A 26,522-nucleotide genomic window follows, 5' to 3' on the forward strand; every position below is an offset into this window, starting at 1 on the left:
GGAAACAAGCCGGTAACACAGATAATTGCTTTTATTTGAAGAATAAATCCTGCATCAATATTTTAAGACGACAAAACTAAAAAAATACTAAGATATCATTTACACTTTCAAATAATTTTGTTCTTTTGAAACCACACAAAAATAGAGAAAAGTACAATTTTTGTAATTAAAAAATGTAACTGTACAGAGAAGAATATACCATTTATTGCAAACTGAACACCCCTGACACCTCAGAAACTATAAACACAAGTATTGCAATTCACCTAGAGATATGGAAAGACAAAAATCTATTCCGATACAGATCGCTCCGCCCCTTCTTCTCCGAAACAAGCAGCTGTTAATCTGTTTCCCCTCGGCCGCGCCAGGACGTCTCCAGAAGCAGCGCAGGCTCCTCTTTGTCATCCAAACGTTCAGGTCCATTTGAAAAGATGTTCAGTAACTGTGGCATTTGTTGCCATTGGATACCAGATGAACTGTCCTCTTTGGGCGACGCCTCACTTTCTGAACAGGAAGTAATGAGTTCTCCACTACACAGTCCCTCTGTGAGGCTATACACGTATGACTTAGATTCCAGGAAACCTGGTCCACCAGTGCATCATGGACATTCTGTCTGAAAGACTATAAAAGCATTGTATTTAAAAAGGTGGGTTTCTTTCATTCAGCAGCCAAAAGGCCATTCAATACTGAAAAGCTACACTTAAACGCCACAGCCCATATCACGAGTATTTTGAAGTGTTGTTATTAACAAATGCTATCGTAGTGAAAACCTATGAACAAAATATTGCAAAAAAGTGTGATATCTAGTTTGTGCTTAAGATGTTTAAAAGACAAGTCACTACAAATGCCCCTGCAGGAGACAGTATCAGAACAAAAGTTATTTGAAGGAGCAGACAGTACCGAGCCTAAAAAAACATTCTTGTTAGAGAGCGATGGCGAGTGTTGTAGAGAGTGATGTCCCTCTGCCAACATCTAACCACCTCACAGAACACAAATAAATAAAGACAGAAACTAAGTCTTTCATAACTCTGCTTCACAGATCCCCACCCCAACAGGTTAAACCAATGCCCCCCCCCCCAAACCATCAAAAGAACTGGAATGAGTAAGAACAGTAAGGGTACCCAGCCCCTATCTTCACAACATTCAAATATTACGGTTTAAATATCTGGTCTGCGGTCAGTTCATTAATGACTGATGCATACAATATACAGCGGAGAAAAGACAGTTCACAGAACACCCAACACCCCCCCCCCCCTCCCCACACAGCTGGTCCATTTACACTTGAGGGTGACACTAAAATCCAAACCACTCAGTAGTATTATAAAGCTAATACTTCCAAGAGAATGACATATGAGAGCTGAGAACTCAGTATTATTGAGCCGTTCAAACACCGCTGCAAGCAAGAGAGCAGGCGACTAACCCGTCGCCGTGAAGAAAACTCAATTAGTTATTTCAGATGTTACTTTTAAATCCAGGTGGATTTCTCTCAGTGGAAGGAAGAATTCCCCAGGCCACTGACACTGATGAGGTGTCCACATTAGTTAAAGAGTTTAGCATGAACCAAAACAATTCCCCTGTAATGAATAAACTCCCATGATGCATTTTGTTCTGAACAGGACAAGTGTTGGGAAAGAACTGCAGACCCATCACAGGTAGACAACCAACAGTTGAGGCTTGTTGTGAGGCCTTTCCAATGTTACATGATGCCCATAATGCGTCAGGAACACGGAACACTTCATTACAACTCAAATGCACCATCGCCTCCACCATCGTTATTGATCATTACCCAGTGAATCACAGTCGATTACTGATCACACTGTGAGCCATCATCTACAAGTGAGTGTTTGTTTCCTTCTGTTCCTGAGCACCGGGAAACACTGAGCTCATCCTTATTGCTCCCTCAGTCGGTTTGACAAAGTCTGCTCCCCCACACATTGCACAGAAGCTGCAACTCCATCACAGTGATACAACAGCTTTGCAACAAAACCTCTAGACAGGTATTCAAGTATCCACATAACATGCCAGCCAGGTGAAACAACTGGACCATTTGCATTACCTAAAGTATGCAACCTGATCCTGACCATCAGCAGCTGAAGTGCTGACCCAATCATCCAGAGCATGGAATCGGGGCCAATCGGTCAATTTCAAATATCGTTTTAAAAACAGAAAATCTGACAGATAAAACAAATCTCTTGACATCACAATAAGAATGAATTTCAAGCTCATTTTTTATTCCTCACATAATTACCATCACTGTGGGCGTAATGGAGAGCTACTCCGTGAATAGAAAACTGTAATGTTGAGACTGCTGGAGACAAAGTGGGGAGTTTGGCAGCTGTTACAGCAGGTTTTCATCACATGCACTGGAACCCTGAAATGATCCAGTCATCACCCAGAAAAGCTGTGTGTGAGAAATGTCCAAATCAACGTGACCAGACAACAGGCGGACTTCACCCTGACGGCTCCAAGTGCGGAGTCTGTGGAAATCTGATTTGAGCCCATATGTGACCAGAGTTCTCACACCTAGCGAGTGGGCGTGTTTGATGACTTTCCTTTCACAGCTGGGCAGTGTCAACCAGAAGAAACCAAACAGCCGAGCATAATGTGGAAGGGTCTTTTACATGGAGACGCCACGGACACAAATGTCTAACTTGATAAAGGGCGAGATAAAAGCCAACTCCAAAGATTCAGACCAATTTGAGGACAAAAGAGACAAGTTATCCAAATGACGAACCGGCTAAATGGCCGATGTCATGATGTGCCTGCTGCATGCTCTACCCCTCTCTTAGACCAAGTGAGAACACTTCGCCTGTTGTTGGCTACATGTGTGTAAGGGAAACAGCTCCAGTTACTCGGCGTTAATGCACTCCCAAAAGCTACAGTACTAGTTCAAGTGTGTGCCGACATGACCCTCAAATATCCTCCAGTGGTGGATCCACGGTGAGCGTTAGCAAGGATCTGCTCAGACTTGATGAAGCTGTAAGCGGGCTGCAGTGTCTGAGGCGTAGAGACACAGAACACAAACGTAGCAGCAATAACTAACCAACCATTTACATTAAGACTGCAACTTACTATGATCTGTCAATTCCTTATTAGGCAAACATGTGATGACATTCTTTTGAAACAATCTTCAATTTCACTTCATGTTCACCACAAACATGGAACTATAAGGTGCGTCTCCGCGTATCAAGGGGCAGAGCAACACCGAGGTCTGTGGACAACATTGCCGTTGAAGTAGACGCTACATGTTTACCTCATTAGAATTGATTGAAATGTTCTTCTAGCTTTAAGTGCCATCTATCCGATGATCAGCAGGGGGTAGAAGGACGGTTTTCTTCTTAACTGGAAACTTAAATGATGATTTGAAACTTATATCTTGGAAATGTTCAATATCAGAATGATTAATAAAATGGTCAGACAAACCTTTTTGTGTATACTACAAAACTGTTGGTCCTAACGATGTAATCCTATATTCAGTGCGAAGCTTAATACAACAAGCTAAACAATGAACCCAGCCGGGCAGGGTAAATATCAGTTTACCTGTAACTGATAGCCTTTAGTTACTTTGAAGAACATGAGTCAAACTAGATACATGTGTCCTGTTGTTGTATAGTTCAGAATCAACAAGAGAAGCACATTTTCATTCCAGACAATCTCCTTTTTCTTTTTGAGCCGGTTACTGCTTTATTGTGCACCCAGATACTTTTTCCATCTTACTTCCTATCATTCATTTGTATTTTCCAATGACACTTTTTAAATTAGTTAGTGTTGAAGGTTGCCATTTTCTTATAGACTGGCAATGGATTGAACTTTCTTACTCTCATATGCCTCCACATGTTTATTATTTTGATGTGGTTGAAACATGACATTCATGCTAGCAGGGAAATAGAATAGGTTTATATAAAGAGAGATAAAATGTCAAATGGGCAGTTTGTTTTCAAATCACTAGCTTCACACGTAGACTGACAGGGCCGCATGGCAGCTGAGCGTTTGAATGATGGAATCTGATCAGCTGACCTGAACAGCAGCTCTAGCATGCCGTACACTATAGTTACACTATTCCACTGCTGTGAGTAGGCTGCCTCAATGTTGCAGGGTGCGTTTTTGACCTTTTCTTCAAAGCAACTAAAACACCTCCTTGTAGGTCAGGTCATGAAATGCATCAGTTTGATGGCTTTTCTCTCAAGTGGACTGATCCGAGGCGTCTAGATCCAGAAGACTTAATCAGCACATCTGTTTTCACTTGAATAAAGGGAAGGAGATTCTATATCAGATAAAACATGTGTTCTGGTTGTTTCTGCAGCTGTAAGGCTCTGCAGGCGCAGGGAGTGAGTGGGAGGGGGTGGGGGACAGTCAGCCTCTCCGAGGCACGGAATGCTGTGGTCTTTTTTAAAGGGTGACGCCCTCCCCATGGCTGGGGAGCTTAGAGAGGCATCAGCCGGGTGGTGTGGAACAGGAGGGGGTTCAGGTCCTCAGCGTGGACGGCCCTGTGGAGCGACGGCTCCGAGCGACTCCGCTCTATTTTTGGCAGCAAGTCTTGAACCTGCTCAATGGATACCAGGATCTGAAGAACCAAAGGTAAGGATTTGTCAAAAGGTTGTGAACACTCATCCTTGCATTTTGAAAAGTTTTTAAGATATGACAGTTGGAACTCCAGCTGGTACACTAAAAACAAGAATTGTAAGGCATACACAACAAGATGGGAAATGTCCACTCACCTGTGGAAACAAGGGCCTCTCGTCACGTTTGAACTTCAGGCAGTCAATGATAAGCCTTTTCAATTGACTTGGGTGAAGTACTAGGACAGCTTACTTAGGTCTGGAGACAAGTAACCACGTCCAACCATAAAGATAATCTGAGGAAAGAAAGCAGAGGGAAACTGATGCTGAAACCTGGACAGAGCTGCTTGTGAAGGGCAACAATGCTAGCGTCACAATAAGAGAAGGTGATTTCAACGTGCTTAACTTAGAAGGCAAGGCAAGTTTATTTATATAGCCCCTTTCAACACAAGGGCAATTCAAAGAGCTTTACAAAAATGAAAGACATTAAGAAAATGGCATTTAAAACAGTCATTAAAAGCAAAGATAATCAATAAACATTAAAAGAAAAAATACATGAATAAAACTTACAGTAAAAGGGGTAGCTCCAAAATAATCATTGGTTTATTAACTCACTGGGTAACACCATGAATGTGTGGAGAAAACTTTGAGGAGTAGCACGAGACTGGTTAAGGCAGAAGTCTTTTAAATGGAGACATTTAGCTAAATAACTGTAATAAAACTAAATATATGAAAAACGAAAACCAAACTAAAACTTGTGAACTATCAAATAAAATAGAAAAGTCAAACGAATATACCCTGTGAGCACATAAACACAAGAGGAGGAGTGTTAAAGTAAACCTGGTCTCTGTTGTTGATATTCGAGTAAGGCAGGGTCCCTGACATCAGCTCAAACAGCACAACTCCGTATCCGTACACGTCAGACTGGAACGTGTATGGGTTGGTGTCCTGCATCCGGATCACCTCAGGAGCCTAGGAAAGACAAAAGATACAAAAAACAAAAGAGTAAGCACTACTCAATGAGGTGTCGTGACCTAACAAATCCAAAGTTACACATTGAAGTATTCAATATATAGGCTGATACTTCTTAAATACATCAAATATTTCTATGCTAACATCAGCACTCGTTTCCCCATAAAACCTGCGAGGGTATGAAATGCATCCTAAAAGCGAAGGAATACATTACATAAAAGATCTATTTCTCCACATTTACATAAAAATATAGGCAGTAGGGTGCACCACAATTATTTTAGATCATCAAATAACAGAGGAACTGGGTTTCTATCTTATTATTCAGAGTCAATGTGAAATGTTGTCTATAGCCAGACTGTCATATCTTGAAGGACATCCCAATGTTGAAATTGCACATCTAGGAGTGAAGATGGAGCAGGACTTCTCAAACTCCGGACCGAACTGCAAATCAATCCGGACCGAACCCTGTGTCCCATTATAAAAAATTTAAATTGTAAAAAATTACAAAATTCTGATTCTGATGTAAATTAATGTATATTTTCTTATGTCTGACGCGTTGTGAGAATGAACGTGCATATGTATTTACTTGTGTGCGCGACCGTGACACGCATTGCAGACCGCAAGTTAACCGCAAGTTTACCTTGACTTTCTAATGCTTCTCATGCCTTTTTTGCCGAGGTTCAAGGCATTGACTACAGACAAACAGTGCCATTTCTCCCACTAGTTCAAGCAACCATACTATATGTATTGAGTGTGTGTGTGTGTGTGTGTGTGTGTGTGTGTGTGTGTGTGTGTGTGTGGTGTGTGTGTGTGTGTGTGTGTGTGTGTGTGTGTGTGTGTGTGTGTGTGTGTGTGGGTGTGTGTGTGTGTGTGTGTTGTGTGTGGTATACAGGGGAGCCGTTTGTTCACAGGCAAGGGAGGCAAGTGCTTGGTCCAGAAGGGGCCCCCCAAAGAAGGTAGATTAAGAATGTCCACAGCAACGACAACATGAAACGCCCTTTAATTTACTGCAACGACATGTCGGGAAACCCCATGCTATGCATGGGGGCCCCATGCATAGCGCGCCAAAACGGCTTCTTAATTTCAGTTTCGTTGCTCAGCTCGTTTCTGGGGTTGGTTCGGGCATTGATCCGGACCTGTGACCTTGTATAAAATTCACAAGTGGACGTTTAGCAAAAAAGTTTGAGTATTATCTCAAAGGGTCTGAATATCTCTAAGGTTGTGGTGACTGATGTTGCACTCTCTTACCATTCCTGTGTTTTCTTTGAGAGCTCTATTTCTGTTCAAAAAGAGGTAACCACAAAGCGATATTTAACTGAAAATACTAGGGAAATGTTTACTCAGAATTTTTCTTCCACACTTGCCCCTCCTAAGGTAAAGGAAGTGTCTGGCAAGAAAATATCTCCCATGGAGAAAGGCCATGACCGTGAAAACAGAAAAAAAGAGAATGTCGAAAAGCGGAACACAGGTGGCGAAAAACAAATCTCCAGGTTCACTTTGAAATCTATAAAGAGAGACTTGGCCTTTATAATTTGGAATTGAAAAACGCACGACAATCGTTCTTCTCTGACATCATTACCAAAACAAAAACAACGCACGTGCCTTGTTTGCTACCGTCGACAGACTAACTAACCCCCCAGTGTCAGTAGCCTCTGAATTTCTATCCACCAGGGCGTGCAATGATTTTGCCTCCTTCACTGACAACATTCAGAAAATCAGACAAGCAGTCAGTGCCTCTGCATCAGGAACAGCAAATGTGTTGTCTCTGTGTCCACTTAACATCAAGTCAAACACCATGACACAATTCCATCAGATTAATGATAAAAACCTAGAGGACATTATACAACTTCTGAAGTCCTCCTCCTGCTGCCTTGATATTATTCCAACAGGATTTTTCAAAGATGTTTTGCCTTGCATGGCCTCAGATCTACTTCATATAGTAAACAAATCTCTTCACTCAGGTATTTTTCCACAGGCCCTGAAAACTGCAGTCATTAAACCGCTCTTAAAAAAGAATAATCTAGATGCTTCAGTAATGAACAATTACAGGCCCATATCAAACCTTCCATTTCTAGGTAAAATTAGTAGAAATTACTCAACTGTTGAAAAAGTTGTTTTTCAACAGTTGAGTAATTTCTTGCATTTAAATAACTGTTTGGATGTGTTCCAGTCAGGCTTTCGTCCAAACCACAGCACTGAGACTGCTCTTGTAAAGGTCTTTAATGACATCCACTTAAACACAGACAGTGGCAGAACTTCAGTGTTAGTATTATTAGATCTCAGTGCTGCGTTTGACACTGTTGACCACAGCATATTACTAGACCGACTGGAAAACTGGGTGGGACTTTCGGAAACAGTTCTAAATTGGTTTGAATCCTACTTAAAGGACATAACAAACTTTGTTTCTATAGGTACATACACATCTGAGTTGACAAATATGACATGTGGGGTAGCTCAAGGCTCCATCTTGGGGCCTCTTCTCTTTAACGTCTACATGCTACCACTGGCTCAGATAATGAAAAACAACAAAATAAGTTCCCATAGCTGTGCGGATGGACACACAAATGTACGTAACAATTTCACCAGGAGACTATGCTCCAATTCAAACACTGAGTAAGTGCATTGAACAAATCAATGACTGGATGTGTCAGGAACTTTCTCCAATTAAACAAAGATAAAACTGAGGGTAATGGTTTTTGGACCAAGGCAGAACGTATAAAAGTTAGCGCTGAGCTTCAGCCTGCGATGTCAAAACAGATAAAGCCAGAAATCTAGGTGTAGTCATGGACTCTGACCTGAGTTTCAACAGTCACATTAAAACAGTTACTAAATCAGCCTACTATCACTCTAAAGAACATATCTAGGATTAAAAGGACTAATGTCCCAGCAGGATCTGGAAAAACTTGTCATGCTTTTATCTTCAGTAGACTCGACTACTGCAATGCTGTCTTCACAGGTCTCACTAAACATCTATTAGGAAGCTGCAGCTGATTCAGAACGCCGCTGCTCGAGTCCTTCACTAACACTAAGAAAGTGGATCACATCACTCCAGTTCTGAAGTCTTTACACTGGCTTCCTGTGTGTCAAAGAATAGATTTCAAAATACTGCTGCTGGTTTATAAAGCACTGAATGGTTTAGGCCCAAAATACATTTCTGACCTGCAGGTCCGCTGCAACTCTGACTACTTTTAAATCCAGGCTGAAGACTTTTCTTTTTGTTGCTGCTTTTAATTGAACTGTTCATATCTTAGACTACACTTTAACTTTTATCCATGTATTTTTTCTTTTTATGTTTATTTTATTAGCTTTTCTTTTTAATGAGTGATTTTAAATGCCATTTTCTTAATGTCTTTCGTTTTTTGTAAAGCACTTTGAATTGCCTTGTGTTGAAAAGTGCTATATAAATAAACTTGCCTTGCCTTGCCTTACCCCTGCACTAATGTATCCTTCTGGGATGTATTTCCGGCAACAGTGAGGTTTAAAAGTGAATATTCGCATCGCTCTAATCGCTTCAGTTTGACTACGGCTGTCAGGTGTGTTTACTCGTTTACATTTCATAATGATGCCGAAGTAACTACATACTGATACCGGATAGTAAAAACCATGAATTAATGCTTTGACGAGTCTTCTTACAATACTGCAGGCAAAACACTTTTTAAATGTGTGTTTTCTGAATGGAGATCAGAGGCCTGTACGACGAATATGTTTGAGTTAGCCGGTTGGCCTAATCCAAAACATACGCGCTCTCACTAAACGGTACTACGACGCGGGTTATCAAGTGGATCGCTCAAGCCAGCCGTGTCCTATCTAGTTAGGTGCGCGTTCACATGAAAGGGGTGGTATTTGGAGCATTCGACCAATCACAAACATGAAGAAGCGTACTGACAGCGCAGCGTCATACTTCCTGAATGAAAAGTCAACTATAATATTAGACATATGAAGAAGTTCAACTTTAAACATCCATGACTTAAACACTTGATCCAGGATCAAAGCCACATAGCTGCACCTGCAAGGTGAATACAGCTGGTAACAGAAAAAGTGTTTGAATGCGTACATTAACAGGTTTATGATATCACTGCCCCGTCTAAAACACGATCTGACTTCAATTACATTTGAGTCGAGTGTTTCGTCAACTTAATGTGTTGCTTAAAATAATACTTCTGCATACAGTCTGTGACACTGTGAGTGTTGCACGGCCAGATACGGCTCAGCTGACTCAGATAAGGACATATATGATACATTATGATGTGATATGCTGCGGACTGTACTTAATGTTACTCTGATCCGGTTACTTATGTTGTGGCAGATATTTAAGTAAGCTTTCATAACGCTAATGTTATAACAGTCAGATTGCTCTGAAGATGGGAGGTGATATAGTCGGTGATTTTTGCCGGCCGTCTTTCCTGCAACGGCAGCTTTTCTGTATTTCCTTTCTCCTGTAATATGACTTGATCGCTTTAAACTCCACACACTGAGCTCTGATTGGTCAGCAGGCGGTGCTTTCACTGAGTTGAGCTCTTAGCCTGCAACCTAACCTGGTTAGCCGTTCAGCATAAGTCACCATGGAGATCTAGCCCGCTAAAAAGAGAACCAGCGTCGTAGGACCGGAAACCCCGAGTTTTCCCTGAAGTTAGCCGGCTAAGCGAAAATTCTGCTTCGTAGTACAGGCCTCTGATCTATCAGGCTAAGCCAGAGGTCTGCAACCTTTTTGACCAAAAGAGCCATTTTGCTCCTTTTTCCAAAACATTTTTTTGTTTGGAGCCGCAAAACATATTTCATAGTTTTTTATTGTTATATCAGACAAAAACTACAGTTGTTTTGCATTTATTAGGCTATTTATTACATGATATAAAACTGTTAACCTCTAATAAGAAACAAAGAACTCTTATAAGGAGAATTAAAAATAATACACAGGCCTATTTTAAAATAAATTAAACACAGCACTTGGGGAGTCCTCTGCACATTTGAAGGGAAAAAAAATATTATTAAAATGGGCCCACTTTGAAATAAATAAAACATATAGCTGCACCCTAAAAAGAGTTAAAGGTAGGGTAGGTAAGAATGGAGAAACCAGCTCGAGTGCGCTCGAATTTGAAAATACACAACCGGAAAAAATATGCCTCTTCCTTCAGACTTTCTTACAGAGCCCCTCCTCCAACACACACGAACGCGCACATGACCAATGAGGGCACGAGATAAGTTTGTGCACAGATGGAAGGCTGACAGGCAGGTAGGCCATCCAGTTATTTTAGCCGGGCCGAGGCAGATGATTGGTCGTGCTTTTTACAGCGCTACGGCTTCCACAGATTAATTTTTGTATGTATTTATTGTCAAAGCATTTAATATATGCATTGCTATCGGGACGTTAAGAGCATTCCATGGAATATAACAAAAAGTGTTTTCTGAAATAAATTACATAACCCATTGAATTATGACTGAAGATCGTCAGCTGGCTTCCTCTCCCTCGATACGTAAAGGCTGCACCACCGTTGACAACTTCTCTCTACATATCAAACATACCGGTAAACCAGCATCGTTTGCTGTGAAAGCAGATAACTCTGTCCACGCAGAATTACATCCTGTGTTCCTCCGGTACTTTTCTTTGATGTATCCATAGTTCGCTCATCGAGCCGGGGGTTATTCGCCTCCAAGAAAAGGCGCTCGCGCGGGACCGGAGCAGGATGTGACGCATATTTTAGTTGACCTAATTAAAACCGTTTTGTTTTTTATTTATGTATCACAGTATCACCTCAAAATACATGATACGAAACATTTTCAACCATGCAACAAAATACAAATAGTCCTACAAATACTTTTATTTGATTTCCTTCTTATTTTTGTCTAAACTCAAGGGAGCCAGAGCAGAGGGCTTAAAGGGCCGCATGCGGCCTGTGGGCCGCGGGTTGCCAACCCCTGGGCTAAGCTAACATGTAGCCTTTCTGTCCACACTCACAACAATGAGTTTTTACATGCAAAGTAAATTGTGGCCTGTCATTTTATTTCCCCATTGTAGCGGAGATAGGTGAGAGAAATATATCCAGTCTCTGATAGTCATAAGATATTATGATAGTGCTCTGATAATGGTTCAAATCTTATTCGTATGTTTTTATTTAGCATGTCTACAGGATAGTCCGTAGTTAAATCAGTTTATTTAAATTGGATTTAAAAGATGTTCCCCTCAGTCAAATCACACCAGATCCATACTTTTAAAATCAGTTGAATTTCACAATATCTCATTTCAATCACAAACATGGAGATATGTAACCGATGAAGTCACATGCCAAAGGAAATAATAATGTTTAAATCTAAAGAAAAACAATAAGTGTTTACTAGGACTAAGGACTAAACTATGAGTTGCTATACTATATTTGAACCACTTTTAAAATGTTGTGAGGTTTGGTTGTTTCTACTGTAAAGACTTTTGTCATTTCTAAAATAGTTGAAAACTGTTCAAATCGAATGTGGATCAAAAAGCAAAGTAATCTATCACTATCATAAAATAAATAACACATAGAAAAGTGTTACTAATACTACTTTTTTAGATTAATACTACATAATCTAAAAAAAGTTACAAATATTCATCAAATATTATAAACTTTGAATATGAGAGAACTGAATCAGAGAGCTTCCCGATTACATTTATGCTTCACTTTCCAATGACTTACAATGAGAAAAGGTGACAATAGTTTCATTGGATGTCTCTTCATGGACTCACAGTCATCATATAGTGTGAAGAGAGGCTTACCATCCACAGAATGGATCCACTGGGCTGCTCCACCTGCTGAGAGCCGCTCCACCGAGACTTCACTGTGGCCAGGCCAAAGTCACCGATCTTTACAGTCCAGCCCTCGTGGAGAAAAATATCTAGCAGAACAGCTCAGGAAACATAACAACAAAGTCTGGTCGTTTTTACTTCCCACAAAAACCATTAACAAGCAAGAGATTATAAGAAGGGAGAGGTGTCGAAAGGAAGCTTTCTGTAGAAAACACTGGAACAAAAGGATACTGTTTGATTTCAGGTCTCGATGAATTATGTTCTTTGCGTGAAGGTAACTGAAAGGGGAGGAAATAAAATCTTTTTTACAAGACCTGACCCCACTTATTAGATCCTGCACAATATTAGAGAGCCTCTGGGTTACGTCATCAGCTTATTCTTCCCTCAACCTATCCTAAGGGAGTGCATGTATACACATTAGTTTAGCTGCTATAGGCTTGGACTGTTGGGGGGGGGGGGGCACCTTACTCCGTCTTTCTGGCTGTTTGTACCCGTGTACTCTCATGTTCCGATTAACCCAGCTTCCCCCAAATCTTTTCTTTGTGTCCATATATACGCCGGGATCCTGAGTCGAGGATGATCCTGTTGCTGTGGTCGTGTGTTCTGGATCCTCTATCCTGAGCTCTGGATCTGAGTCCTGGACTTCGAGTCGTGGCTGAACCAGTCTCTGCGGTCCTGCCTGACTCTCACCATGCTGCTTCCCTGATGGCTCCCACAAGATTGCTGACATCCTCGTGGATTCATCTTCTTATTACAGACACATGCATTTCCTAACATTCGGTCTATATGCTGTAAATGTATTATCTCTTCGATTTACACACGGCATCTATTGCACGTCTGTCCGTCCTGGGAGAGGGATCCCTCCTCTGTTGCTCTCCCTGAGGTTTCTCCCATGTTCCCCTTTAAACTGTGGGTTTTCTCCGGAAGTTTTTCCTTGTACGATGTGAGGGTCTAAGGACAGAGGGTGTCGTGTTGTCATACTGATATTCTGTACAAACTGTGAAGACCACTGAGACAAATGTAACATTTGTGATATTGGGCTATATAAATAAACATTGATTGATTGATTCAGAGATTCTACTGTGTAACCAGTCTTGACTGCTTCCCGTTGCACCTACTCTCTATGGCCAACAATACTAAAAAACCATTTAAATGTCTTCTAATTTACAGCTGAAACAAGTTTGACAACATATAAACAAGTTTATCAAAAGTAAACATGGAATAATTATTCAATCGAAACGGACTATCATTCTTACAGTGCTTAAAATTGCGTGAAATTAAAACGTGATTTCTAGCATTTGATAATCCTATCAGCAGTGGTTGAGTGGTGATGCGGAAATAGAATATAGAAGAAGGTCTTACTCCATGCCCTGTGCTGTTTGTCGAGCCACATCAATGCGACGCATCGTGTCAAACTTGGTTTCTGTGACGTGCAGATGGCGGTACAGGCTGCTGCCTTCACACCACTGAGTGATGATGGCGAAGTTGGGCTTAGTCATATAGCCCATGAACAGCAGGATGTTGACGTGGCGGGTCTTCCTGAAGATTACAAAAATGGCAATAGTGTCAGAAATGAAAAGATTGATGGAACTGTTATGATTGAGTCATATACATGTTTGACTAATACTGGTTCATTTTGAGATCGCAGTCAAAGTGGCTGCGACAGAGTTCTTTAAATGTACTATTAAATAGGTTATGATGAAGGAACAATTCTATGAATTCAGATGATATGCACCACTGACTATCCCTGTAACAATTTGTTTAAAATTGTGTGTCTGAATTTAGACATTTGGGTGTGATATTACATAGTTCATGTGAACTCAAAAGGACTAAGGAGGAATATTAATGTTTTTCACATTGTGTTTCAGATTACGCTGCAATGACAATTTGGTACTTTATAAGTCAGGACAATTAAACTGAAAATATGTGGTCAAGTTAAAGACAATATTACTTATGAACCTGCAGTGTATTAGCAGACACAATTCAGACGTTAGGGATCATAGAAAGGAACATTAATTGTAAGTATTGGTATGTAAATGTTGCATTGATAAGTAGACTATGAAGTGGCAGGTAGTCTGTCTCCTTTGTTGATTGTGAATTATTGTGTATGGCAATGATTATATTCTTTCTTATGTCACTGTAAAAAAAAAAAGTGTAAGTAACTGTAATTCAGAGACCATCTATTTCTGTTATCCATGCTTGTCTATGTGTCATGGAATGTGTAAATAGAGTTGTGTTTTGATTGTGAATCTTTTTTTGTACACTACCGTGAGCAGAGCAAATGACAAAAGCATATGACCATGTTTTGTCTTGTTTAAACTGAGCATTTTGAATGATAGTCTCAATACATTTTCCAAAACACAGAAGAAGCCCCATTTTGAATAAAAGAGACTTTAAGTTAGCACTTCTTACCGTAAGACCTGCATTTCATTTTTGAAGGCCTGCAGCTGTTCCGGCGTTGGCTCAGTGACTTTCAGGATCTTGATGGCCACGTCTCCGTGCCACTTGCCCTTAAAGACTGTTCCAAACGAACCTGCACCTATTCTCTTCTGAATGTTGACTTCTCGAGAGTGGACTTCCCAGTAGTAACTGGAGTCTCTGTAGCCCCCTCGGTGCTGAAACATCACATGAGATTTAATGTAATGTAATTAAATGTAAACCCCTTTCCTCAAGATTTCTTCAATGTGAATAGGTCAACCAATGACCTGAGAATAATGTCAAAGACTACATACCACTTTCTTTTTGTCATCAGAAGAGGAAGGCTTGCGCTCCTTATGCTCTGAGGGAGACTTTGGGGGTCTACTCCCTGGGGTGAACAGAGAAGAGGGTGGGCTGGTGGAGGGCTTTGGTGAGTGCTCAGGACCTGCAGGCATGACAAGCAGGACAACCGATTACTTAAAAAAAAAGAGCAGAGATAAAACTACAACTGAATACCAATTCTGAAAGGGAGCAGGAAATCAAAACTGTTTTTCTTAGATTTTAATCACATACCCATTGTGTTGTTGAATTTTAGCGCTTCCTATAAAAAGGAGAAAAAACCCAATATTATACATTCAAATTTGATAAACGATTACACAGGTAACTAAAAAAGTGTTGAGGTCGGGTTTGCCTACTTCATAAGGACCAGCCATTTCAAGCACTGGAGCTATGCGTTAGACTTGTGGTGTTGTAGTGGAAATTATATAAAGAAGTTAGTCAGCAGTTGGTCAAGGATAAACATTTCTGATGCACCACAGCTGGTTAGTGTTTCCCCTATATACAAATAGCGGCGGCGCTGCGCCGTTGATATGTGCGCCGCTGCTAGGGGGCGCCAGCCAGGTACCAAAATATTGTTTATAAATAATAATAAGTGCCGACCCTTTTCGGTTGTTTGTTATGTGGATTTGTAGTATTTGTGTTACTGTATGTTCAAAAAGGTGTATTTTGCTAAATCTTGAGACATTGCCACTGGCAGGCAGGCAGGCAGGCAGGCCCGGACAGGCCATCGGGAGGACCGGGAGGTTTCCCGATGGCGTGGCCTGCTGGTCTGGCGATTTCTTTTAAATTATGTATTGTGAACGCAACGCAGCACAAATGTGGGTTTACAATGAAGGCTCCATAATCAGCTCACGGCATATAGGCAGGGGTAAAGTGCTATTTTTTATGAGTGGGGGGTGGACCTCACCTCCTCTAGGGGTGTCCTCACCTCCTCTAGGGGGGTCCGGGGGGATGCCCCCCCGGGAAGATTTGTTTTTAAATATTGAAGTTGAAAGCATCAATTTGGTGCACTTTGAGAGCAACATGAAGAGATCTATGGATACATCTCTCAACACCCAGATGAAACAGAACCGTAAACAGATTTTCTTTTTCTTTATGGATATTTTACAAATCACTCCCCTTTCAAACTGTATTCTTGTTTTACTGCTAGGGGTGTAACGGTACACGTACCGAAATTATTCGGTACGGGCCCTTCGGTTCGGTACACGTGTGTACCGAAGTGTACCGAACGAATATAACGTTAAACGTAAAAAATTGAGAACGTGAACAACTTCTTGGAAGTAATCTCAGGTGCTGCGTCGCAGCATTCAGAGTAATTTCCTCACATTGGGCTCATCGCGTCATAGAGCGAGCAAGTCATTCCATTGGATGAGAGGGCATGCTATGAGAGCTGGTCAGAGGGATGCGTTCAAATTTAGTCAGTAATTTGAGGAACTGTCGAAAATTAATGGCGAACGCAGATAAAGTTGAGCTCGAAAATCCTCCAGCATCATTGAAGTCTCCGGTTTGGGAACATTTTGGTTTCGCAGTTACATACAAGGATGACGGACAAAGACAGGTGGACCAAACCAAAGCTGTTTGTCGGCATTGTTCAACTAACATTGGTTACGCGGCTGGCAATACATCAAACTTGCACACTCTTGAAAAGGCATCACCCGAACGTGAATATCACCGGTACCAAAAGAAAAAAGACTGAAGTGCAAACCCAACTCCCGCTAGCATTTGAGCCTCCACCACTCGCAAAAACTTCAGACCGAGCCAATGCTATTACAAACGCCAAATATCCTTATCTTGCCATGTTAGCAAAGCGCTACCTGGCTGTATCTGCTACCTCTGTCCCTAGCGAGAGGGTTTTCTCCACAGCAGGATACATTGCTAGTGCCAGCAGATCTGCCCTTTCGGCAAGCAATGTGGAAAAGTTCATTTTTCTTTAAAGCACATGAAAATACAATGACAAGCAAGTCATAATGTCAAACTGGCTGCTTAGGTACTAGTACAGTACAGTTCAAATACAGATAATTTCAGTTCATCGAAATGCTACACCTTAATGTTCATTTTATTATATTTTGTATTTATTTGAGTAAATATTCACAGTTTAATAATTATTAAAAACCCAAAACTAATAGTTTATGTTTTGTGAGTACTTGTACAGTAAAGTTCAAATACAGATTATTTCAGTTCATCGAAATGCTGCACCTTAATGTTCATTTTATTATATTTTGTATTTATTTGAGTGAATACATTACTCACAGTTTAATAATAATAAAAATATATATATATGTTTTGTTTTGTGAAAAAAAATTCTGCTGTACCGAAAACGTACCGAACCCGAACCGTGACCAAAAAACCGAGGTACGTACCGAACCGAAATGTTTGTGAACCGTTACACCCCTATTTACTGCCATAGAGTATTTCATACCTGTTTTTCATTTATTCCCTTATTGTTTGTATAACTATAATGATCATATGAAGGTGTGCCGCGGAAATAATCTTTTGAATAATTTGTGAGAAAACCGTTCTAAACACTCAAGAGTCCTTTAGCTCACCTGAGCCCCTCAGTCTGACAGGGGAGGACTCTCCTCCAGCTTGTTGTGGAAACAGCTCCTTATGTCCGTTAGTGCAGCTAGCTAACCAGATGCTAACATCACGGTTCCCGCTAGCACCGGTCCCTCTCTCTCCCTCTCTCGATCACACTAAATGCGCTATTGCCACACACACACACACACACACCCAGAGCCGAGCTTGAATGACACAAGCACACTCCATGCAACTCTCTGATTGGTCTGGTGACTTGCCTCTGTTGCATTCACTGAACACGGGAAATTGCTTGTGTCATGATGAGGTTCAGGTAAAGCACGGTTAATGTATTATCTTATTGAGGTGTCTCAAATATACGTCAATCAAGTGGCACCTGCTAACGGGGTGGTGGATGATAGGTTTACATCTAAAAACGTATTTTTCAAACATTAATATATTTATTTTTATTTCATTTGTTACATTTTTTTTCTCATGGTCCGCGATCTACCCGCATCACATCGACTGGTTGGCAACCACTGGTCTACATGACGTGGCCTGCCAACATGGCCACTTCCATACCGATCATAAATCAAAGCCCTCGATTGGTCTCTGTGTGTCATTCAAGCTCAGGAGGGTGTGTGTATGGAGAGAGAGAGAGAGAGAGAGAGAGAGAGCGAGAGAGAGAGAGAGAGAGAGAGAGAGAGAGAGAGAGAGAGAGAGAGAGCGCAACGGTTACTTGTATTTTTGTTATTAGCATCTGCTTAGCTAGCTGAGGAGGAGCTGTTTCAACAACAAGGTGGAGATAAACAGCTCAGGTGAGGTTAGGGACTCTCTGAGTGTTTAGATAGTTAATTTTAGTCTAAGTTATCTCAGTGGGTCACAAACAGATATGTGTTTACAAATTATGTAAACACATATTTCCAAGGCACTCCTTTATAATTATTAGGATAAATAAAAACAGGTTTGAAATCATTCCAATGTATACTATAGGACAGTAAACCAAAAATATCATTTAAAGTTGGAGAGATACAAAAATATGCATAAATAAATAAATGTTAACCGGTTAAAATAAGATATAAATGAACAAAAAAATAAAAATAAGTTACATTTATTTGTTATTGGCTATGGTAGGTTATTGGTTATGTTCACATACTTATTTGATTATTAAAATGTAAACCGATCTTTTTCATACGGGTGTTTTAGAGTTGTACCCCCTAGATCAGGTCTCTAGTAATTGTGTGCTCAGTGCACCAGATTGAAGCATTTTACTTTAAAATGTTCAAAACAATCTTCCCGGGGGGGGCATACCCCCGGACCTCCCTAGAGGATGTGACGTCCACCCCCCAATTCAAACATGTCCATACAATACTGAATACATTTGACGCCGTTTTGACGTATATTGCCTATGTCAATAAGTTTCTGTAGTGTATTTGTCTTTTGTAGAGATTTTTCATTTAATCTTTACATATAAAATCTCGCCTAGGGCATCAAATTGTCTAGAACCGGCACTGGTACTAGGCCACAAGAGCCTTTCTTGTGCTGGCAGACACATAGAAACAAATTGGCGGGGCGCACTTCGCACGCACAAAAAAATTCCACGCGCTCCGCGCTCACATTATGCTGGCCCCACGTGCCTTAGCACCGCTGCTATGACTCCATCCTAGGGGAAACACTGGAGCCTTCTTTTTTCCTTTTCACAAGGTGCGATTTAGGTTTTACAGCCAATTGAGCTGTTACACATTGAACAGGTACATACATTCTATACAATTAGGTCTCTTTAGCATTAGACGACACTGAAAACATGAAGCAGGCAACCAACACTGACCTCTATAATGCTGACACCAGCAGGGTCCACTGTGCTGACCATATGAACATTTGGAGTAGAGGTGGAACGATGCCTCTGTAGAGACTGCCCATCTCCACCAAGCAAAGGAAAGCGGAAGGCTGAAGTCGGAGACAGGAGGTCCATCCTGTGGAATCAAGCAAATAGTCACATTTTATAATTCAATATCAATTTCACAGACTAAGGGGTCGTACACACACCCTTGTTCACTTACATCCAGTGCTGTCAATGTACACGTGTGGGTACACGTGTGGAAGGCGCCATCAAAATGCTGCACACAGTTACATATGGTTCAACTTTTGTAACGCAGAAGCACCAAGTTTGTCAAGTGACGAGAAACAACGTATTCATTTCTTAAGGCATCGTTCCATTTTTACGCAACTTCGGTAAATGTGATCATTTATCATCATCAAGAGCTATCGTTACCCAAAGCTTTAAGGTCTGTCCAGTGACACACACACACACACACACACACACACACACACACACACACACACACACACACACACACACACACACACACACACACACACACACACACACACACACACACACACACACACACACACACACACACACACCACACACACACACACACACACACACACACACACACACACACACACACACACATCACCACACACACACACACACACCACACACACACGACGCCCTGTGTCTACGAGGCGGGAAAGACATTGAATTTGGCCCTAAAGACTTAACTGACACTTGAATTTTATTTGTTAGGGTTAGCTTACCCAGCAGGCTCTGGGGTTAAGGCTAGGTTGCTCTGCGATGGGGAACTTTCTGGCAATAGTATCCGTGGGTACTCATCTGTGCAGAGATTAGGATCACACCTGACAAAAAAATAAGAGAAAAGGCATAAGACCAAAGAAAAATTTAAACAAGGTGTCAGACAAAGGAAGACCGATTTAAGGAAGTTGGTGCAACTCTCGTTACGTGTAACTATATTCAACCTACCCAGAGTGATCACATTTTTATGATCTATGCTGTTAACCTGATTTTTATATTTGTGTATTTATATGTTTGTATTGCACCCACTTGTTGTTTAGACTTTTATATTTCACATACATTGTGAACGAGACATCTGTTAATCAGCATATATATTTTTTGTGTTAATGAACTTCGCAGTCCCTCGGAAACAGTTATGAAAACTGAACAAGTTGAAGAAGACATTGAAATGTGGTTTCAAGCTTCTAAAGAAGATAGTATGTCGACTTTGAGTTAAGATCATGACTCCATCCATTGACACAGGTGCAGTTGGAGTTGATCTTAATAAAAAACTTCCCTTCACTCAAACAGGGAGAAATATTGCCCTCATTGACGATTTTGAACACTTCCTCAACTCACCGTTTGCTCACTGTGTCCATGTCCACACACACTGTAGGGACCTTGCTACTGCAGTGCTGGTGAAATTTGTAGCCACATGTCTGACATCTGAAGCCGTTAAAAAGAAACTTGTGGCAAAAATCACAGTAAGCCAGCTTGAAAAATGTTTTCCGTACCTGCACAGAAAAAAAGCCACAACATTTACATTACACCTTAAACATTGAAGAAACATTCAAGCAAAATATATATTTATGAACCCAAATATAAAGTGGAATATCAACCAAGCCAGCTCCTTACAGGTTTGCCCTCTGTTAATATAAGGTATAACAAAGAAGCCAAAAAAACATGTCACAGCTACTCACAAAGTTATGCATTGTGAGGGGAATATCATCCAGAACCTCGACTAAAAGCTCCTCTCCAACCAGGGGAGTGATGTCTGTGTCCCAGTCCGTCAGTCTCTTACGTCTGGAAACGCATAAAAAAATGTATTAATCTCCGAATTTGAGACTGCAATTTAAACAGTGAAAAGGTATTGAAACGTCTATTATTATAGACGTATTCTATAATGAAACATAGTTTATTATATGACTTATATGATTCAAACAAGTAGTGAACAAAGTGAACAAGTAAAACTGAATTTCCTTCTACTTGAAATGTCACAAATAATCTGTTTTTGCACAGGTAAACAGGATGCACACAAGTACGTTAAGAAAAGGAAGCCTGTCGAAAAACTGGGTTAGACCCCCGCTGACAGCAGGGTAGGGATGGGTACCGAGCCGGTGTTAAACGGGCCCCGGGGCTGAATTACTAAAGACCGTGGTACCGTTAAGCTCCGACATTATCGGTACTGGAGACATGTACAAAATATACGTCATATGTATTTTTGCTACACAAACATTATATTGCAGTTTTAGTGTCGCCAACTCCGTTTCTAATATGCAAAAAGACTGCAAAATACGTCTGATTATTTTTTAGTATTTTTGATCTTTCCAATCCAGTCGAGAGATCTCTCTCCCCTGCCTGCTTGCGAGGGGGCGGGGCAGGTTACACACACGCAGCTGCTCAGCTGCTACATGCAGCAACACACACACGGAGGAGATGGCGGAGAGAACGCGCTCCGAAGTGTGGTTAAACTTTACCCGTCTTGATGTGGACAATGCTCGTTGCCAAAAGTGCAATAAGAGTTTAGCATGTCAGGGCGGTACCACGAGCAATTTGTCTAAACATTTAGCAAAAGTGCTCCAGATCCAGACGGAGGAATGCACCGGTTTGTAGCAGCTCTGTAGCCCCATCCACGAGTAACGTTTCCACGTCAGGTGTTATGTATGCTAGCAGCAACACACAGAGTTAACTCAATTATAAAAACATGGGTTAATGATTAGAGGTAACTGAGTTATTTAGTTTGTTAAAGTTTCAGCTATTCTGTTTACAGTTCTGTCATCAGATTATTTAATACGATTTGTTAAAACATTGTTGTTTCTTTTTGATGTGAAATATTATGTATTTCATTTAAATAAAAAGCAATGTTAGTTTTCTTCACAATTTGTTTACCTTTTTTTTCTCCAAAAGAACCAATAAGAGTACCGTTAAAGGACCGGATCGATAAGTGGTATCGATAAAAGTAGCAGTACCGTTAAAACCTTAATGATACCCATCCCTACAGCAGGGTTATTATTTTATGTTTGCTTTAAATAGAAGTAAGATTAACCTGGGCCATTTGATTATCCGACTGATGTAGTTTCTTGTCGAGTCAGATTTGTTTTTTGGAGATGTTTACAAATATCCGCAATAAATTCTTAGGTCCTCAGGGCAAGAATCATGAAACTACAATCAACATGTCCCTTTAAATAACACACACATCTGCACAACCTATATATATATATATATAAATAAAAGCCAGATCATTAGGATCAACGAGAGAAATTCTGTCAATTTAAACTCTTTTTACTGTAATTTAAATTGTCAGTTCACTGAACTTGTAGCTTAAATAAAATATAAATAAAGTGTATTTATTATTCATTTAAGCTACAGGGTGTAAATAGCGGTTTACAAAAAAAAATTTAAACATATTATTTGATATTTAAATTATAACAAAAGACTCTAAACCAGGGATGGGCAACTTTGATGGTGGTGGGGGCCACATCATTGATGTACTGGCCACCAGGGGGCCGCAGATTCACTTGGAACACACACACACACACAAATTCCATGTGTTGTATGTAATTATTAACAAATATACTAAGTCTGACATCTTCATTGACATTTTACAATCAAAGGGAACATCCCCAAAAAATGGGAACATCCTCTAGAAAGCTCACTAAACAAATATCAGTTCACAGAAATTTTATTTCATTTTTACAAGTGGCATGCAAACTATTTTTAAACTATTGGAAAGCGCGGAAAATGTGTGTGTATTGAGATTAACCATTAGATGACATAAACATGAAGTCATGAACACTAACCCAGACATTAGTTGTCTAACTTGAACCTAAAACACTTGTAGCCAGTCTCTGCATTCCCCTTATTCCACAATAAGGGGAATGTCAACACAGACACCCGTCAGCCCGCACTCTGCTGTTCCTCAGCATCACTCCCCCTCCCTCCCGATGACATTATGAATGAAAAGCATAGTAATCATAGATAACACGGCAGGGTCCGTGACAGTTTGTTTTCATCTGATTTCAAATAAACAAAGTCTTTTTAAGAATATTGAACTTTTTTCGCCAAATTCAGATGATAAAAACAACTTTTAAGCTTGTAAAGGCATAATTACAAGAGGCAACTTAACGTCACAGCAGGCATAACAGCAGCCGGTGTTTCCTGTGAGGGTTTCCCCGGGAAACAAACACAATACACACAAATGCGTCACAGATTTTTTGCGGTATTTGAAATAATCTACGCAGCTCGCGACGTAAATATGAGTCTAGTGGACGGTATCAGTACTACAAGTAAAAAAATATATATATATTTTTTTATTAAATTACGTTGTTTATAAATTAATCTGAGGGCCGCAAAAAGAGGGTCCGCCATTTGCCCATCCTTGCTCTAAACAGACCAGCTGATACAAGAGGATTGGCCAGTCGTATATCAGAAAGAGGCCTAGGAGGAACTGCATTTATGAGCATGTTTAAATTACTTTAAACACAAAGAATGGGCAACCATTTTTACTCTTCAATCTTATTATTTTACAATTATATCAAAAGAACACAGTCTACAATATTCAGATCTGAGACTTATGTTTATTTTTTGCCGATGCCCTTTCATCTTTTATGTTGGTGATTAGGAATGCATCCATTATCCCTATATGGTGGTGTAGGACATTCAAAGGACAGTAAGCAATCTTACCCTTCTAGCAGGCGAAACACAGCACAGCAGTCTTGGCTCAGGCCTCTCACTTTGAGAGCTTTATCTAGACTCTCGTACACAGTCTGTCCTTGGCGAACAGTCACCTGAAAACAGGAAACTGCATTTTAACAAAAGCGACTTTGAAAAGAAAATCATTGGCCATATACACACAGGAAAAAAGAATGCATACCAGAAGTCCTGAAAAGTGACAAAAATGACAGCTGCACATTTTGAGTTCATGTTGTTATCAGATTATCCATGTTATGACAGAACTCCAGTCCAGTTTACAGATCACAGATCACTTTTTCCTTTTTTGGACTACATAAGCTCTTAAAGACAACATTGACGTTTGGCAGTGAACACAGCTGCTGGTCCCATACTGATGTTACCTCCACAAAATGTCACAACTGTGTGCGCATTTCTCACATGGTAATCCAAAACCGAGTGATTGATTAGAAGCAAGTAAAGCAAATCATCTCACCACTGTCCTCTGTTTGTTGGGGAGGTAGACCCGTATGGTGCCCCCACCTCGGGGTACATCCTCCGGACTGGTCTCCCCTGAGGAGGAGTAGGAGGAGGAGGTGGAGGACATGATGAGGCGGGAGGAACTGGGACAAGGAGCACTTAGACACCACCTCTTTAGGAGAGCTTCATGCGCAGTGGGATGGATCCAAGAGAGTTAGCCCTTTACTTGGAGCCTGCAACGACATGGACATATTTCAGTTTTGACACAATATAGACTACCTCCTGTGTGAATAAGGTGGATGCCGTTGTTAGGGGAAAAGGCAATTTTCTGTCCTAGATATAACGATGATCCATCATCCTATTAGATGAAGGTAAAGGTTCCATTACTAAGAAACAATTAACACATAGCAGAAAGCCTGTCCCAAAAACACTTAACACTATACATGATCACAGCACATGCAAACAAGCAAAGCTGTACAAAACCAACGATGTCCATAACTAAAATGGCTATGAATCACGACCAACTATTTCTGACTATATCTCCATTCACAATACCAGCCTACATGCATAATATGGACACGACAATTATAAATAAATAGTTTTGAATTCACAAAATGCACTACGCAACGATAATTGGCAGCGCTTGCCTGTTTATGGTTATTTAATTCAAAAGCTAAATTGCATACGAGTTTTGATTAGAGGGGGTGTGCAGGTTAATTAATACAACTATACCCTCCCACCGCTTTTACCAAAAATACTGTGTTTGTTAGGTAGGTCCTTGGTGTCGGCTACACCAAACAAACTCTGTGGAATGGCATCAGTCTTAATGCATCCATATAGAAACATGTGTTGCTGACAAGGAAAACCGTGTATGCACAGATACTGAATTAGTTCTGGTAATACAAGAGAGATAGCACGTACCCGGTCAGTTAGCGGCACATACAAACGAGAAACATGTTTAAAGCTAATGCTAACTAGCATAACAATTACACACGTACACCAACAGAAACATCCGTGCATGTGCCGACGAGCTATAATTGCATGTAGAGATATAGCGCTGAAAGACAAAGTTGCAAACCTGCAAACTTGCTATCAACTCGCATGCTAATGCTTGCTAACGATAGCCTTTTAGCTTAGCATGGGCTTTGCCTGCTAAGCAACATGACATCTCGAGTTTGGAAGGCCATGTTTCTCTCGGAGCGCTAGTTAAAGGATTTAAACTAACTAGCAAACTACTTTAAGAACTGTAGAAGATAGTACGATGAGGGTATAAACTAATGTAATAAAAAATGTACGCTAATGCTAACGATGCAATATTATTATTGCGTTTGTAATTTCCTCAGCTCGACTTGAAACTGTGCGAGTCAGCTGGTTAAATGCTGAGGGGAGTAGGAGAACTCAGAGGCTAGTTAAATTTACTCTAGTGTACAGTGTTTTTAAGCTACTCCTAGCCAGCTAACATTAGCCAAAGTGGGGTTTCTACCACCGCGTCAGCTTATAGAGTACTTATGTGTCTTCCCAAAATAAACAGCAGTGACTTATTTAATCGACATACTGTAAACTGCACACCGGTGTTGCTATACAGTTGCCAGGATAACAACAAAGCGCCTTCCGTCAAAAAAATGTTTATTACAGTTTAGATACAAGTAAAACGCTTACCTGTAGCAGCCATTTTGAATTCTTTCAATCTGAAATCAGATCTGTCAAGAACTTCGTGGAAAGCGGAAAACCTCCGAACTGCTCCGCCCACATTGGTTGATTGGTTGAAAGGGCCAGTGGGTGGCGCCAATTCACCGTCATGTTTAATCTGTCATTACTGATATTCAGTAATAGCCTATTAATACATCCCAACAAAGCAGGAGTGCACATTGTGCTGCACGTACCGAAAGGAAACTAAGTAGTAGCCTAGTTATTATTACAATATTGACAGTAGGGACCAAAC

General features: G+C 40.6%; 1 protein-coding gene across 1 annotated transcript; it reads right to left on the minus strand.

The window, feature by feature from the left end:
* Positions 1-16: 16 nt before the first annotated feature.
* On the minus strand, positions 17-26,321 carry LOC117452438 (serine/threonine-protein kinase A-Raf-like). Its single transcript, XM_034091075.1, is given in 17 exon segments — positions 17-4,561; positions 4,716-4,796; positions 4,799-4,852; positions 5,397-5,528; positions 12,274-12,392; positions 12,535-12,581; positions 13,666-13,842; positions 14,716-14,918; positions 15,036-15,166; positions 15,295-15,322; positions 19,403-19,547; positions 20,179-20,277; positions 20,792-20,946; positions 21,133-21,235; positions 24,116-24,219; positions 24,597-24,813; positions 26,240-26,321. Coding segments are annotated over 16 exon segments (1,830 nt in total). The 5' UTR covers positions 24,708-24,813; positions 26,240-26,321; the 3' UTR covers positions 17-4,420.
* Positions 26,322-26,522: the final 201 nt, after the last annotated feature.

This window comes from Pseudochaenichthys georgianus, chromosome 9, assembly GCF_902827115.2.
Source record: "Pseudochaenichthys georgianus chromosome 9, fPseGeo1.2, whole genome shotgun sequence".
Classification (NCBI taxonomy): domain Eukaryota; kingdom Metazoa; phylum Chordata; class Actinopteri; order Perciformes; family Channichthyidae; genus Pseudochaenichthys; species Pseudochaenichthys georgianus.